This window comes from Anopheles coustani, chromosome 3, assembly GCF_943734705.1.
Source record: "Anopheles coustani chromosome 3, idAnoCousDA_361_x.2, whole genome shotgun sequence".
NCBI classification, from domain to species: Eukaryota; Metazoa; Arthropoda; class Insecta; order Diptera; family Culicidae; genus Anopheles; species Anopheles coustani.
The window spans coordinates 73,230,138-73,246,205 of NC_071288.1; the positions used below are offsets into that span (position 1 = coordinate 73,230,138).

General features: G+C 48.7%; 5 protein-coding genes across 7 annotated transcripts in view; 3 read left to right on the plus strand and 2 right to left on the minus strand.

Annotated features, from left to right (window-relative positions):
* The first annotated feature begins 279 nt into the window (after positions 1 to 279).
* Positions 280 to 2,593, plus strand: LOC131266459 (uncharacterized). The gene is made up of 4 exons (XM_058268999.1): positions 280 to 1,575; positions 1,666 to 1,864; positions 2,005 to 2,432; positions 2,495 to 2,593. The coding sequence occupies exons 1-4, from the start codon at positions 280 to 282 to the stop codon at positions 2,591 to 2,593; spliced, it is 2,022 nt and encodes a 673-aa protein (XP_058124982.1).
* Positions 2,594 to 3,408: 815 nt separating this feature from the next.
* LOC131272393 (putative tRNA pseudouridine synthase Pus10) lies at positions 3,409 to 5,050 on the minus strand. Its single transcript, XM_058274112.1, has 2 exons — positions 4,884 to 5,050; positions 3,409 to 4,819 (listed from the first exon to the last, which is right to left on the minus strand). The coding sequence occupies exons 1-2, from the start codon at positions 5,004 to 5,006 to the stop codon at positions 3,443 to 3,445; spliced, it is 1,500 nt and encodes a 499-aa protein (XP_058130095.1). The 5' UTR covers positions 5,007 to 5,050; the 3' UTR covers positions 3,409 to 3,442.
* Positions 5,051 to 5,948: 898 nt separating this feature from the next.
* Positions 5,949 to 8,396, plus strand: LOC131270702 (mRNA export factor Gle1). Its single transcript, XM_058272460.1, has 3 exons — positions 5,949 to 6,058; positions 6,129 to 7,553; positions 7,691 to 8,396. Exons 1-3 carry the CDS (start codon positions 6,041 to 6,043, stop codon positions 8,315 to 8,317), a joined length of 2,070 nt encoding a protein of 689 aa, XP_058128443.1. The 5' UTR covers positions 5,949 to 6,040; the 3' UTR covers positions 8,318 to 8,396.
* Positions 8,397 to 8,508: 112 nt separating this feature from the next.
* LOC131270690 (ATP-binding cassette sub-family F member 3) lies at positions 8,509 to 11,334 on the minus strand. Its single transcript, XM_058272454.1, has 4 exons — positions 9,744 to 11,334; positions 9,498 to 9,672; positions 9,022 to 9,423; positions 8,509 to 8,930 (listed from the first exon to the last, which is right to left on the minus strand). Exons 1-4 carry the CDS (start codon positions 11,177 to 11,179, stop codon positions 8,775 to 8,777), a joined length of 2,169 nt encoding a protein of 722 aa, XP_058128437.1. The 5' UTR covers positions 11,180 to 11,334; the 3' UTR covers positions 8,509 to 8,774.
* A 1,933-nt stretch (positions 11,335 to 13,267) lies between these two features.
* Positions 13,268 to 16,068, plus strand: part of LOC131258545 (protein phosphatase 1 regulatory subunit 12B-like) — an 89,628-nt gene continuing 86,827 nt past the window's right edge. For 2 of the 3 annotated variants that reach the window (XM_058259881.1, XM_058259883.1), the window contains exon 1: positions 13,268 to 13,329. The gene's annotated coding sequence lies outside the window, so the exon portion shown is untranslated. Of the gene's footprint in view, positions 13,532 to 16,068 lie in introns of all 3 variants that reach the window. The other variant, XM_058259882.1, reaches the window with a different exon arrangement.

The window sequence follows — 16,068 nt, forward strand, 5'->3', positions numbered from 1 at the left end:
GTAACGAACTTTGTTGTCGTAAACTCGGGAACTCCGGAGAGAACGATACTGTTTGACAACAATCAACAAAATCCTCTGCCAACGGACACATGTTGGTTCCTTGGTCAATAGCAACCGTTGCTGGTAGCCAATGGCGACCGGAGGGTGAAGTGACGATGTGTAAACAATATTGGGAGCAAACACAAGTTAGCGTTCGACCGTCATAGGAGGTGGTTGAGTTTTAATGGTCGCTTGTAGTGCGTCGATTCCGTTTTCAGATTTTGATCCAGCCCAAAGGAGATGAACATCACCACTAAGACGGGCCTGATCGCGTCCCCGCGGAAGCGCATTGTGCGCCCGCGGAAGGAGTTCGATCCGGCCATCCTGGCACCGTGCGCCATCACGCGCCAGGTGCCGCTAGCGCTGCGCCCCTTCGGCGGGCTGTACAATCCCTACTCGAAGGGCTGCTCGGTGCTGTGCAACCATCCGGCGGCGCAGGAGGTGAAGAACGTCGTCCGGCTGGCAAAGGACGCGTGGATCACGGAGGCGAAGGTGGCCAATCTGCACGGGCACGCGGCCGGTGGGCTGACGACGACGGCGGCGATGGCGACGGCGGGGGCCGGTGCGGAGCGCAAGGGCGCGGCGATGGCGGTCGACGCGGACGGGAAGGTGCTGCTGGCCGGCGACGGCGAACTGCCGGATCACGTCCCGGAGGAGTTCTTTCGGCGCTACACGGACACGGATTCGCGACCGCTGACGCCGACGCCGACGGTGGCCAGCGGGCGAACGCGTGCCAGTGTCGGCGGGTCGCATCTGACGCGCCGGTGCGTCACGCCCGAGCCGCAGACGGCCAACGGCCAGGAGCGCAAGCAGCTGATACTGGACCTGCGCCGCAGCCACAGCCAGGAGACGCTCTACTGGAACGCGTCTTCCGAGCTGAGCCCGAGCCAGCTGCAGGACGGTGGCGGCTGGGGTGGTCTCGGGCATCGCGCTGGTGCTGGCGGTGGAGGTGGAGGTGGAGGTGGAGCTGGTGGTGGTGGTGTTAGCGGTGCTGGTGACACTGGTGGCAGTGGTGCTGGTGGCGCTGGTCCCGCTGCCCAGTCGGCCGTCGCGGACGATACCGGAAGAGCCGCGGCCGCTGCTGGAGGCGCAGGCGGAGACGAGATGAAGCTGCGAGGCGAGTCCGATACCGAGTACGGTGGCCGCCCGCCCGGGCAACCGATGACGTGTATCAACGCGATGGACGATGGGGAAGAGGACCCACCGAGGCGGCGCGGCAAGCGGCGCAAGAAGTCCAAGCAGCTCACGCAAACGATCAGCTTCGTGCCGAACCAGGACCCGGAAACGCAGATCGCCAAGATCGACCCGGACTCGCCGAACTACTCCGCCCGGCCGTCGCTCGTGCCGACCGGGAAAAGCTTGCTCAGCCACGCGCAGGACCTTACGCCCCCGGCCGGCTTCGGTGTGCTGCCGGGGGACCAGGGAGCTGGGGATGGACAGCCGGCGGAAGAGGACTGCTTTTTGGACGAAGAGTCCCTTGGGTTGCTTCGCCGCGGGCTCAACATAGACATCGTGGAAGTGATTTTCGAGCGCTACGTAAGTGTACACTTCTACTTAGTTTGTTATTTTGTGTTGTCAAAAGTTAAGTAAACTTACCTTCACTGGGGTACTTGGTTTATTCCACAGAAAGGACGTGCCATACGGGAAGCCTTCCGGACGGCGACGATGGATAAGCTCAACTTCCAAACCGAAGCCGTGCGGACTCTGCAACGATCGATGAAGGAGATGAGCGACGTCGACTACGAGAAGTGGATCGACCTGCCGCGGAAGTACTCGCGCTCGTCGGCCCGATTCGAGCTGCCTATCGATACCCGCAAACTAACTCGTATCGTATCCCAATTGTGGAGCATTCTTTAATTGCTTTCTTAGCCCCTCGTATTGCAAACTAAAATGAAAAGGCCGTATTTCGACAAACAATGTAAATCATAGCGTGCTAAGATTCCAGTTTATTCTCTGTCTTTGTAGGTATGACGCCTATCGAGTACTTGCACGATTACGTCGTGTTGAGCGGTGATCGGAAACAGCTTTATCATCGAATCTTTGTGCGCAACCTGCCCCGGGAAGAACCGAAATCGTCCGGCGGTACGCTGGAGAGCATCGACAGTGACTCGCTGCCAGAGACGGAAACGGGCCCCATCGAAGTGGACAGCATGCGGAACCTGCTCGCAGATGTAACCCGGTACATCCCGATGGAGTACTTCGATCGGGCGCTGCACGAGGCTCTCGGGTTCCACGGCACGCCTGAGCGAATCGCCGCCATCCGGGAACTGCTCGAGCTGAACTACGACCCATTCCACGAGCTGCAGATTGACTTCAGGACGTGGTGCGGCATAGTGGCGTTTGCGGAGCGGTACATCAACACACTCGACCGGGAACAGGATCCGTGTGATGAGGTACATTCAAAAGACACCGATAGCACTGGAATACTATCTACGCTTTTCCTTTGCCTTTCCAGCTGGAAATGGTTGACTTCGAGTCGCTGGAGCGGCGTGTCCGCTGGGCGCACCCTAGCGAGAGCCTCTGCCAAGTGTTACACATTATCAAATACCAATAAGGGGCTGCCGTTTTGTTCGGGGTTTCTCGCTTTACTTAACCTTCCCCGTAGGAGATTAGGAATTCCCCGACTGCATTTGCTGACCTCTGGTGGTGGCTGGTGTTTGCACAATGGATTAAGCAGCGGAACAAGTGGGTGCACGTGCCCAGCAGCGAAAGGATTAGCTTACCTCTCCTGCGGGCGTTAGGGGTTTTTCCGTCCCGACCGTGTTACCGCGATGAAGTTTGCCTGGCGGCGTTGCCCGCCGGCTCGTGGGTGAACGAATCGGATCAATGTGTGGTCGTTCAATAGTCCTCTAATTAGGCACGATAAGGTGTCATTCGGTTTCAATCCGGAAAGGGTATTTGTGCAGATGGAGAAGTCAAACACTGTGTTGTGTGAAAGGAGCGTGCCTGGAATATGATTAAGCGCAGGCTTCGTAGTTTACAAAAAAACTAGTCGTGGTATCATGTACTGTAAATGAAATAATGTAAATTTTCAAAAAAATACCGTAACCTCTTATCATAGTATAAAATCTCATCAGATTCAATATAGATGCAGTAAACCAAGAATTATTGTTATTCAATCTACTTTTTCATTTTTTTTTTTAATTTATTATGAAAACTTTTTGAAAAAGTTTTTTTATGTTTTTAATTTTTTTTTTAATTTTTTCGTTTACAAAACTTTAATTCCGTAGCCGTAGTTAAGTGATTATAAGTCTAATGTACAGCCTATAAAACTTCCCAGCTGGTTCTTATTCCTTGGACATCCTACAATATTTTCGGATCTCGGATTATCTCTTTTTTTTTTTTAATTATTTCTTAGGGAGAGAAGAATTCATTGTTGGTCACATTTAATTTATTTCTTACTTCAATTCTTGTCTCTATTGAGCGACTTTGGCCAATCGAGGTCAATAGCCATCACATCGAGCGCTTGGATATCGATCGCAGAGCCAATGATGCTACGAAAGCTCGGTGTCGTCCTCCCAAAGTCGCCGTGCACCAATTCCTTGATGTACGTACCGGCCTGAGACTCTATATCGACAATCATTGCATGAGGATTGTCACGGCATGGTTGAGCTCGCACTTTGTACACCGTGCGCGGTCGGGCCAGCAATGGACGCCGATGCAGTACCCGCAATGGTGTCACTTGTTGCACCACCAGCGGTTCGTCGATACACAGTTGGCTAATGGTGTCCGGCGTTACGGGTTCCTCCGTAACGCACAGGGCGCGATAGAACTTGCGTTTGTCCGCTTCTCCGCCCCGGATGTGCACTAGCTCTTCCCGCTTTACCAGCTGAAGATCTCTAATGACGACGGTTTTTGAGCTGTTTACGCTCTGCTCCATCTCGATTGCAACCTGCTCCGGCAACCGGTCACACATGGCACCGGGGATTTCCAGCACAAAGGGACGCCCTCTTCCTAGGCACCGTACGTCTACATCCTCTCGTCCGCTGGAGGAAAAAATCATTCGGTCGTCGGGCACTCCAAAGTGTGGTGCTATGGCCGCCACAATAGTCTCCTGTACGCTTTCTTCCATCAACCGTTTCCCGTCGATGATCCACGGCGTTTGGCTGAGTTTGCGAGACAGCTTGTTGTAACGCCCAGCGACGAAAAGTGTCGGCCCGGTGAATGTGATCTCTTCACGCACCAAACATTTATCGTCGCCGTCTGCAGGTGGAAAGGAGTAATGTTTGCGAAACTTTTCTCCATTGATCGCGCTCGGTGTAAAGTGTTTTTCAAATGCATTTCTGGTGATAAAATCCTTCCGAGTGTGCTTGTGTTCTACACGCTCTACAAACACACCCGGACTGACATCTTCGAGCTTGAGAAGTTCCGTTTGTTCGTTAACGTAGCTAAAGGGTATGTTGATCATAACACCATCGACGGAAAACGATTGCCCCAGGGCCTGCTCGAGCCGGTGAATGATGATTATCTTCACCGCATCCTTCACGGGAAAGTCCGGTGGGGTTTCGGGACGAAATGTTTCGGGGAAGCGGTCAATCAGATCAAACCACAGTGCCAGTTGCCGTAGGTGTAGCACGATCGGCAAAGAGATGGATGTGAGAAATCCTGCCTCACACTTGTACTGCTGGAAAGTTGCACTTTGCTTTACATCGCTGACTAGCGCGTCGAGCTGGGACTCATCGAAAAGCCCCAAGCATGCAATACACACGTTCTCTTTCACCTTTTTCAACTTTGGTTGGTCGTCCGTTTCATCCGTGTCCTGGACCGTTTCAAACCCACGCTGAAAGAAACATCCGAAATAAGATTGGTAAGGGCCGTTTCCAACAGTGTTGCAATTGGCTTACCTTCACGAGGGCCGAATTGGGGTCTATAAATTCCTCCTTGGCGCCTTTGTAAAACCGCAAACAACAAACCCGACAGCAGCCGGTCGATCGAAGATATTCGTAAACTTGCTTATTTTGCCCCATTATTTTTTCTGGTTTACGGAGAAACTGCAGTTTGTTTTGTTTGTTGATTGTACCGGTGTTTATCTGTCATTTTGAAGCACCATGTGTTGCCAAGGAAAATGGGAAGAAGGTGAGTGCATTTTGCTACTTTGTTGTAAAGATCCAAAAGAAGGTAAATATTATGAACATTATTTTTTATGGTAAAAGAGTAAATGAGGCCCCGGCCGCCATGTTTTCGATCGTGGCTACACCTCTTGTGGACGTTTAAACTGAATGTATGCAATTGGTGATACATTAATTCGTTAAATTCAACCTACGAGTATTTGAACCTTAGTGTGTACCGTTAACTTCGGCTACGCAATCAATCTAGGGGTGCGGTATGAGGGGGGCCCACGGGCCCCCCTTATTTCTCAAAACTATAACAAACTCTCTTTTTCGGTAGACCTAGCGCAGTCCGCTCGCTTCGCTCGCTGCGGGCGCGCCGCCGTTTCCAAATCATTTCTTCGGCTAAACTCATTGTTTCATGCTGTCCATCATGTGTGGTATAGTTTAGTTACTAGTAACTTACAGTAACTTAACATGTAAAAGTATATTAACCCGCATTCACCCTCCACTGCGTGATTAGTTTAAATCGTTATGTTCTTTTAAGCGAACCGTTAGCGATCAAATATTTGAAAAGTATGCATGCGTCGCGCTTTGCATAGCTTCAGGCGCTTAATGTGAACCAGTAGGAAGAGGAGAATCTAGCCCGGGGCCTCATTTACTCTTTTACCTTTTTTATAATGCTTATAAAAATGTGGCGATTTTATTTATTATTCTCAGATGATCATTATTGAATATGAATAAAACTAATTCTAAGAAATTGTACAAAAAAGCATTCCCAAAAACAGCGGAACCTGCAATTTGAAAGTCTTTGATTACAATGACAATTGCCATCAAAATAAAAACGTAAACAAACGCGCAGTTACTTCCGATTCTTGAACAGCTCTACAACTTACAAATTAATTATTGTGTAAAATCATATAAACCGAAGATAATTCCGACCTAAAAATAAGATGGATTCCAAAAAGGAAGTAGGTGTAAAGTGTGAATGCATTCAAAAGAGGATTTATATTTACTATCTAACTATACAAACATTTTTAGTTCAACATCGAGGATTTGCTGACGGGTTTCGAGACGATGAAAATATCTGCTTTACGAAATGCTGCCAAACTTTCTCCTCTCATCAAAGAATGTACCTTGGGACCGAGTTGTGTAGATTTGTCTCAGAAAAGACCCGCCCAAGTGGCAGACGCCGAGGCGACTAAAGAAAATGATGTGAATGGTTCCAACGAAAGCACGCCACCACGCAACGGTAGGTCGGTCAAGGAGGTGGAGAAGAAAAGTCCCACCAGTTCACCCTTCGCCGGGTGCATACAATCCGAATCGACTAGTTGTGCCGCTGTTACGACCAAACTGCACCAGGAAGATCTCGAACGGCAACGCCAGGCCTGCGTGCAGAAAGTGCTCGCTGAACGTCAAAGCAAAATTCAGCTCGCCGATAAGCAACGCGAGGCACAGCTCCGTCAAAGTCTCCAGGAGGCTAAACTTGCCGTCGCACGACGGATGCAAGAGTCCGAACAGCGGATACTCAATGCCGTCCGGGAGCAGGAGCAAATAGCGCAGGAAGCGGGCACACGACGGCTAGCGGAAATAGAACAGGAAAACCGACGCCAGAGTGACATTCAAGCGCAGCTGAAGCGACGCCAAGAAGATTTGAAGCGTAAGGCCCAGTTAATCGATGCAATACGCCAACACAATGCACAGTTCCGGTCCGGGACGGAAACGTTCACCAAAGCGCTCACCGCCATCGGGGTACAGCATGCGTCAAAGTTTAATAACCAGAAGAAATCCATACGCTCTCTGCAGAAAGACTTCGAACAATTGTTGCAGACGATTAACGCCAATCATGAGGTGACGCAAGCGGAAATCGATCAGGCCGGAGAATACTGCAAGCAGCTCGATCAGGTGAACGTGGAAGTATCTGAAATAATTCTCCAAATTGAAGCCAGTCAAAAGCAGCAGCAAGAACAGCTGCAGCAACAGCAGCTCGAGCAACAGCAAGAGCAACAGCAAAAGCAGGAACAAGCAGCACAAGAAGCCGCCACGCAACGTGATGCGGCCTCCAAAGTACCCGATAGTACCGATGGTGTCGTGTCTGCACCGGTCTCGCTACCTTCAACGTTACCGGCAGCGGACGATAGTGAACCGATCTTTTGGCCGGTCTCTCCGGAGTGCCTTCAGTTCTACAACGAAATAAAAAGTTTCTACGAACAGCACCAGGCGGCCGTGAAGCAGCTGATGGACGATCCGTCCATGAAAACCTACCGTTTCAACTGCCAGAAAGCGATCAACGTGCCGGTGAACGCCATATCGGCCGTCAGTCGCGAGCACCTGATCGATAAGTATGAGCGGCTGGCGGCACTGCTTAGCGGTCAGAACGTGAAGGTTGGTGATGCAACGGTTTCGATCAACGGGCATCCACTCGGTCGAACGTACTGCACGATGCTGATGGCGAAAAAGTTTGTGGTAAGGATGAAAAGGCTTTCAATTACAATTTTGTAAGGAGAAAAAGATCTCCAATCTGTTGTTTGGATTCAATTCTTGAACAGGATGGACTTTTGTTTAAAATGGTTTTGATCAATGTTTTTAACGTTTCTTTACAGGGTCAAGGAGATCAGAGTATTTCCAGTAATGCAGCCGCAGCATTCCCGATCGCCACCGTTATCGTCGGCCTGTGGCAACAATTTCCGGACTTTGGGCGTTTCTTCCTCGCCTACCTGCACCGCGAGTGCCCGTACCTCGTCCCGTACTATCTTCCCCAGCATGAGGGCCAAAGTCAGGAGGATTATTTAAAATCACTCGGCTATCGGTTTGCGGAAGGGGGCCAACTAGAAAAACAGGACCAATACCTTAAGCGGATGGCTGGATTAGCTCGGTTGTACGCGGCCGTAATCGTCACCATACCACGCATAGACCCAAGCAAGCCGCATCCACATGGTCTTGAGAACGGCTGGCGGTGGCTGACGAACATGCTTAACCGATATCCCAAGGCGGACATCTGTGCTACGCTGATCGTGGAGTTTTTGCAGACGACCGGAGCCTTCCTGAGCATGACCTATCGCTCACAGTTTACGAAGCTGATCCAACTGCTGCAAGGCGACTACCTTAGCGCATTGAGCCGCATCGATCAGGGCGGACCGAAGGCACGGCTGGAGGGACTGATTGCGCAAGTGGTACGCGATGGTAAATTCGACACACCGGAAGGAATGTCGAGCTTGCAATTTATGTGAAAAATCGCCACGTTACAACTGTGGCCGATTTCTTTCGGTTTGTTTTTCCTTCCCAAATTTTTTTGTGAACTCAAAGTAATTCTTTGGACGCAGTATTTGTTATTACAAACTTTTTTATACTTTCTTTTTGATCTAGTATGCTTTTCATTTTCATTACATCCTTTCTCAGCACTGAATATGAATACCGCGCGTTTCATTTTACACTTTTGGAAAAGTAGGCCGAGAAATCCGATCCTTAGGGAAAGTTTTTTTTTTTTTTTTGGATTCACGAACATCACGGCATACACCAGAATGAGGCATGTGAACCTTTGCTACGCAAATTTTCACTCCCATTCACTCGGTGATGGGGGTTTGAATAGCTTTTTTTTTAACTGTATTGAACCGAGGATCGTTAGTGGAAAGCGTGTCGCGATTCCATTTTTTCGCTATCGTATCTTGGTGCTACAGGGAAGCATCTCTAGCCGGCAATGGCTTCCAGTTCACGCTCGACAATCTTCCTGTACTCGTCGAAGCCACCCTCGATGCTCTTTACGGTGCCACCACCGCAAACCCACAGTTCCTTGCAGATCATACGTATAAGTCGCTCGTCGTGGGAAACAAGAATAACACCACCCTGAATAGAAAAACAAATGTGCGGATTTAACAGTGTAAACTATGTAAAGCTTAGAAACAACCAATTCGAATAAAACAAAGCCGCCACTTACGCTGTATTTGTTGATTGCCTTGCCGAGGGCTTCGATTGTTTCGATGTCGAGATGGTTCGTCGGTTCGTCGAGCACGAGGAAATTCGGTCGGCCCATGCACATCTTCGCTAGAGCGACACGCGATTTCTGCCCACCGGAAAGGCTGGCAACGACCTGGAGCGCCAGATCACCCGACACCCCGAAGCTACCGAGCACCCGCCGGTACTCCTCGATCGGTTTGCCCGGGTACGCGTTCTGCAGCAGCTCCACGCAGTTCACGCTCATGTCCAGCTGGTCGACGTGGTGCTGCGAGAAGTAACCGAGTCGAAGGCCACGGTGTAGCTGCACCAGCCCACCGGTCGGCTCCAGCAGATTGACAACGATCTTTAACAGTGTCGTCTTACCGGCACCGTTTTCACCAACCTGAAACGGGAAGAAAAAAAAAACGATACAATCTCAAATCTTCGCGACATTTGGGAGGAAACGTTTGAACTTACAATACATATCCTCGAGTCCAGGTTGGCGCTAAGATTGACACTCGTGAATATCACCTTGTCTGGGCCGTATTTGAATTGCACTTCGTTCAACGTCAGCACCGGAGGATTGAGTGGTTCCACCTCGGGGAATTTGAGCGTCACTTCGATTTCCTTTTCGACTGGTTTCAGTTCCGGTCTGCGGAAAAGCAAACGGGATTAATATCGTTTGGCAGGTATGAAAAGAAAGCAATCAAACGAGTAACTTACAGTTTTTCCAGCATTTTAATCTTCGACTGTACGCTCGCGGCACGGTTTGCGTTGTACCGGAATCGGTCGATGAACTCCTGCACGTGGTTCCGGTGCGCCAGTTGTGCCTCGTATTCACGACGCTGCGCCTTGTGCCGCTCGGTGCGCGTCTTATCGAACTGCTCGTAGTTGCCCTTGAACGTTTCGATGCGCAGCGAGTGCAGGTACAGAATGTCCGTCGGGACCGTGTCGAGGAAGTTACGGTCGTGCGATACGACCAGTAGCGTCGTGGGCCAGTTCTGCAGGTAGTTTTCCAGCCAGATGATGGCCTTGATGTCCAACATGTTCGTCGGTTCGTCGAGCAGCAGTAGGTCGGGTTTGGAGAATAGGGCGCGGGCCAGTGCGAGACGCATCCTCCAGCCACCGGAGAAGGTTCGGGTGGCGCGTGCCTGCATCTCCTTGGTAAACCCGAGACCGTTCAGAATGATCGATGCACGGGCCGGTGCTTTGTCTGCCTCGATCACCTGCAGATGATTGTACACTTCGGACAGCTCGTTGCTGAGATTTGGATCGGTCGAGCCGGCCGCAATCAGTTGATTCAGCTCACGCTCGCGCTCGAGCAGTCCCGTCCGAACCGTGTCGACCTCGAGCACACTATCGATCGCGAGCGTATCATCGCCGACCACCTCCTGCTCGACGTGCAGAATCGAAATGTGGCTCGGAATTTGCAACTGCTTGCCGGAAATCATTTTCAGCAACGTTGTCTTGCCCAGCCCATTGCGTCCGACGAACCCGTACCTCCGACCGGTCGCCAGCAGTAGATCGGCATTCTGTAGAAGCGTTTTGTCACCGAAAGACACGTCGAAATTCTCGATTCGCACATCCATCGACCGGTTCGTGCCTTTCGATTCCATCTTGTTGTCCTTTTTGCTGATGACCTGCGAGGCCGTGGCGGACTGCAGCACTGGAGCGGTGGCTGCTGTGGCGGCTGCGGCTGCTTTTACCTCCTGTCGCTTTTCCAGCTTTTGCGCCCGTTTTGCTTCCGCTTTCTCCAACTTTCTGCTGTCCACCTTCAGACTGTCGTCGCGTTGGATCACCCAGATGCTCTGTATGTCGTCATCGGCCGTTTCCTGCGTCGCTGCCATCTGGCCAAGATTGATCGGCGCGGCAAGGATCTTCTTTTGGCCTCCCCCACCATCACCATCGCCATCCTCACCGGCGGATCCGTTGGTGGGCTTGAGCAGGCGTAGAAACTTGTTGCAGATCTCCCGTACGTCGTCCTCCGATTTGTCTTGGGAAACCTCGTGCAGAATGGCTCCGACGGCTTCGTAAACCTCTTCGCCATTCTCGAACTCGTCTGCACTGCTCTGCAAAACGGTCTCCACGTACGACAGCAACTCGCCATCGATGGAGGGGAACTCGCGTTTCAGCACGGCGGTACACGCAGCAGCAGACATTCTTTCGTGTCTCGTTTGGGATTAGGTGAGGAGGACAACTTTACCTGCAACTTCAATCCTCGTCTGCAACGGCGACGGGTAGGACGGGATTTTTAATCCACAAACTTCCACCGAATGTTGCTTTTGCGAATACTTTCGCCGTCGTGTTTTTTAATGCCGTCACGAGTAATTTATTTTGACATTGCGAATGTGACAGCTGTCAGTTGTTGCCCCAGGAGATAGTACCTAGTTACTATGTGCAAGTAACGATATGTAAAACGTAGTTACTTCGTACGAAAACTAGAAAACATAGATAGATCTTTTGTTACACAAAGATGTGTACCTTGAAAATACCATTCATTGGAGGGGTCACGTGTACAAATCGAATTAGCGATCATTAAGTTATTAACACATGAATATTTCAGCTGAAACCAACCAAGGTTTATGTACCTAGATCCCATTCAAATATTAATTTCAAAAACGGAATAATTTTTGTTGTATCAAGTTGTGTGTATTCATAGACCTTTCATTTGAGGTGTCTGTTGCTGAAATTGATCTAGGCACTAAAAAGTTATTAGCAAATTGGCTGTTTCAGTCATTATTTCAAGCTGTGACCAAGTGTTTGAAGCTAGTTGGCGCGCTGCAGCTTTATTCTAGTGGTGGGTAAACCGAATCCCCAAATCCTAATCCAAGAAACAGTCGAAACAGTCCAAGCAGTGGATAGTGTTCCAAACTGAAGACTTTATGTGCAATGTGTACCACCGTATTTGGGGGAAAGGATAGTTGTTGGGACTGACGTCCATCGGTATCACACTCGTAATGCCGATGAGCTAAGACTTCCTGGCTAACTGTCCGGAAACCCCCAAAATACATTGTTTTTTAAAGGAGTACAGTTGGTCCCCGCAGTACGCGAATGTTTGGGACCGAACGCAATAGCGTATATCGAATTTTCGCGTATTGCGAATTTCCTCTGCCATATCGTTTATACCTCATATTGAAGAGTTGATACTGAGAGGGAACCGCTTATTTAACATATCTTTTATCCAAATCACTAATAAGTGATCCATTTCTTACATTGCATAATTATATCTCTGTTAAAAGATGTTCTGGAGAGTAATGCCCCAATGCCCCCTCTCGTTTGATGATTTATATTCAATATCGCAAGATACTTTCGTCCCTCTCAAACCTATGTAGGGGTAAGCGGTGGGACTCATCATCATCATCATCACCATCATCATCATCATCATCATGTAAACAAATCAATGTCGGTCTGGAAATTGTTTATCCTAATCTGAATCCCCAGAATCCGGTAAAAATGTTCTGGTCCTGATGAAATGGGTTTGGTTGGGTAGAAAAACTCGGATAATGGACATTCTACTGTATTTATTTGTAAAAAATAGGTTCCAGGAATTTTTCTAGAGCCGAACTTGCAAATCGCGCAAAAAACTTAATCTATGTCCATTGGACATTTTACCCAGCGTTCGATTTGAGTAAACTTAAATCAATTACATTGTCTCTAGATCGACTAGTTATGTGACTGATTCGACTCAAATCATTGTGAGTCGATTCAAACAGTATAGGATCAAGTCAGAATCGAATCAAATCGAGTCCCAAACCAATCAAATCTGATTCGAATCTTAATCGAATCAAATCTTTAGAATCTGTCACTCGGGGTCCACACTACAGCGCGACGTCGCCTGACAGGAGCTGAACTCCATATAAAAAAAAATCTAGCGCGATTCGCGCGAATCGCGCTAGATTTTTTTTTGCATGGAGTTCAGCGCCTGTCAGGCGACGTCGCGTTACGCGACGGTGCAGTCTGGAAAGCGTGTCAAATGGGATCCAAATCTTTACCCCGCGTCCACACGGCATAGTAGCGTAGGGATTTTGACACTCCGTCGTAGTGTAAATGTTGGTCGAGAGGCCTTAGCCACGGCCATAAAAAATAGTTGACACTACGACGGAGTGTCAAAATCGCTACGCTACGATGCCGTGTGTACGCGGCCTTAGAATCTGTCAGATGGGATTCGAATCATTGGAATCCGTGTAGGGATCGAATCTTCGAATCTTCCGAATCCCGATTCTGCCAACACTAGCCAGTTGGCTTCGGCGATCCGTCGTGCGCAGGTGAAGCGCGTTTGGGTGATCTTGTATTCCCGTTTATTTTCTGTGTACGAAAAGTTTGGTTCGCGCAACTTAAAAATAAACCACCCACGATCGTTGGCAAGTTCTAAACGGACAGTTTGTTTAACTTTCCCCATGTGTAGTATGCAATTGAAATAGATCTTTCGATGGCCTGGTTAGCATAATAAAGCATATGTTGTACACCCGCGGAGTGCAAGTGCAGAGATCCAGATGCAGAAAATCGAGCGTGTGAGTGAAACAGAAACTCCCCACCAACGTCGCGATTGGACAAGATCATGCTACTTTAGCATGAAAGATACGAAAGATCGCACCTAAATGAAAGTATGCGACGACCGGTGTGGTGAGAGGATCTACAGGAATGTGCCGATGATGCTGACGGTGATGAGCAAATGGATAGAGCAGTGTGTGCTTTCTTGCCGCGTACTTATCTTCTTGGCCTTTTGTTTCTTTCGTCGATCCACGGTTGTTGTTTACTGATAAATGTGGCTCGGGAAACCACCAGCTAACCACCATTCAGCGATCAATCAAATAACGGGGGGGAAATGTATGTAATACGTGCGATTCGGTGAACCTGATGGACCTTCACACTTCGTAACCAATAAAACCCCACTCGAAGATAAGATAAGTGTTGTTTCTGGTACAACAGCAAACGGTTCATCATATGCTTTGGATATTGTTGAAGGTAATCATCAAGAGAAGAAAATTGACAATTTTGTAACAATTTTTTTTCCACGCCTTTCCCAAGTGAGCCAGACGAGTGAGGTGATCTTTTGCGCTCGGTGAGCCAAGATGATGGCGAGCATAGGTCAGGCGGTGTTAATTTTTCCCATTTTCGCTCCGTCACAAACCTGCTGGTTTCAAGTACAAAACAACAAAAAAACACAAATCCCCGTCGTTCTCCGGCATTTAGTCCGGTTTTCGTTACCTTTCGCCGTGCGTTTGGCCCCCGCGGGTTGTTTATTGTTGGACGAATCCACCGTGCGGCTTTATGCTTCGTGTTTTCGAAATGCAATTGTTTGCCTGTTGTTTTCGCCAAAACCCAAACACTCGGCAGGGTCCCGGTTTATGTGTTTGTGCGGGTCGAGGTTGTTTATCTCTGCAACCGTGTTGTTGCATTTACTTATGCACCGGAGAAATGTTACGGTTTGTGGAGGGAAAAATATTATAACTGTTTATTCTGTTCTCGGCAGTTTATTTTCACAATTTCTGTTGCCCTTCGCTATTGATCGTTAGAATGTGCATGTGTATGTGTGTGTGTGTGGTTTCACGACTAAAGTGGACATTCCCCATACGTTAATCTTCCCTCAAGTGCCCTGATTCCGTGACGCTGTACGTGAAAGGTGTGAAATTTCTAAGGTGCTTTTCTTCATTTACCCGCCGCGATCACATGTTTCCGGTCAAGTGTATTGAGTAAAATCTTCATAAAGGAAAGAAATCACAGCAAACCGTTTGTGTGTTGCAAACGAAAAGAAAAAAAAATGTGTCAAAATTAGGCTACACGATCGACGCGAACCATTCAGTTAAACTCATTTTTCCTCACGCACACCGCAATGTGTAATTAAATTATCGAGCCAGATTGATGATATCCAGCGGCAACCAGCTCGAAGGGGTTGGTCGCCTTTCCAGCGCTTGGGAAAAGTAAAACAGTTCGTCAAAACCCCCCCGATTTACCGTTAGGGCAGAGCAGCGAAACCACTTTCTTGAGGCGACTTCACATTTGTTTTCGGCGACTTGCGTTTGTGGGTTTGGCGCTGCAAAGTGGAGGAAAATTTATGGTGCCCCTTTTCCCGACGATGACGGAAACTGATCGACAGCATAAGGTAAGGAAACAAAATGGTATTGAATTACTGGGGAATTTTTACGATCATCTTCTGATATTTATTTGTAAATAGATTGAAGAATCTGTAAACATGTCAGGGTTTTATGTTGCAAACAACTGAAAGGATGATGTCTCGAAGATAAAACAAAGGAATTTACAGCTTGTTAAACTATGCCCTCTTTATTCGTAGATCGATTGTGCCGGCTTTGCACTAATCCATCCGCAGGCAACATTATTCTTCCTTCTTCCGATCCGTTCCCATTTCCCCCCAACGCAAGCATGAAATAATTGATTCGCCGGACGCGGGTGGGAATCCACAACGGGATCGTTGAAAAGTTCACCCGAAAACACGCAGATGATCGGGGGATGGACTGTTAATGAATTGTAAAACAAAAATTAAGACACTTTGTTCTTCGCGCTTTCCGTCGTGGCGGGGTGTGTTTTTCGTAACGGATTTTGTGCCGAGCGTTTGTCGTGAGACACCCGGGCCGAGTTGTAGAGCAATAAATGTGCCTCCCCTTCCGGTTCCAGGGTTTCGGGGGTGGAAACGTTTTTGATGTTCTCTCCAGAAAGTAACGCCTCCCTCTCGTTAGAGGTAGGAAAACAAGTTGATCTTCCAGCTGCGACGACAATCGTCGTTGCCGTCATGTTGATGATGATGTTTGACGGTGATATTTAACAGCGAAATTGGGCTAAACAACCCAAAGCAGCCTTTTGTTTCGTTCCTCTGCCGCCTCCCGGATTTTGGTTGGCCTAATTACAGATTTCATTGTGGGTCACGGGAGTCTCGCTGCTTTTAAGAAACAGAATAAAAGAAAATTGGCGGCTTTTTCCTCGAAAAAAGAAACAGTTGTTTGAGGCCATCATTTTTATCTCTCCCTGCCGCGCTGTAATTGTCTACTCACAATGAATCGTGGATCAATTGTAGGTGATAGATAAGATTAAC

Excerpts from the sequence above, each read along its gene's own strand:
- LOC131270690 (XM_058272454.1), bottom strand. The coding sequence starts at position 11,179 with ATGTCTGCTGCTGCGTGTACCGCCGTGCTGAAACGCGAGTTCCCCTCC. Across the intron at positions 9,673-9,743 it reads ATTAAAATGCTGGAAAAACT|ACCGGAACTGAAACCAGTCG; the intron begins GTAAGTTACTCG and ends GCTTTTCCGCAG. Across the intron at positions 8,931-9,021 it reads AGGCAATCAACAAATACAGC|GGTGGTGTTATTCTTGTTTC; the intron begins GTAAGTGGCGGC and ends TTTTCTATTCAG.
- LOC131266459 (XM_058268999.1), top strand. The coding sequence starts at position 280 with ATGAACATCACCACTAAGACGGGCCTGATCGCGTCCCCGCGGAAGCGC. Across the intron at positions 1,576-1,665 it reads AAGTGATTTTCGAGCGCTAC|AAAGGACGTGCCATACGGGA; the intron begins GTAAGTGTACAC and ends TTTATTCCACAG. Across the intron at positions 2,433-2,494 it reads AACAGGATCCGTGTGATGAG|CTGGAAATGGTTGACTTCGA; the intron begins GTACATTCAAAA and ends TTGCCTTTCCAG.
- LOC131270702 (XM_058272460.1), top strand. Across the intron at positions 7,554-7,690 it reads TGATGGCGAAAAAGTTTGTG|GGTCAAGGAGATCAGAGTAT; the intron begins GTAAGGATGAAA and ends GTTTCTTTACAG.
- LOC131272393 (XM_058274112.1), bottom strand. The coding sequence starts at position 5,006 with ATGGGGCAAAATAAGCAAGTTTACGAATATCTTCGATCGACCGGCTGC. Across the intron at positions 4,820-4,883 it reads CCAATTCGGCCCTCGTGAAG|CGTGGGTTTGAAACGGTCCA; the intron begins GTAAGCCAATTG and ends TGTTTCTTTCAG.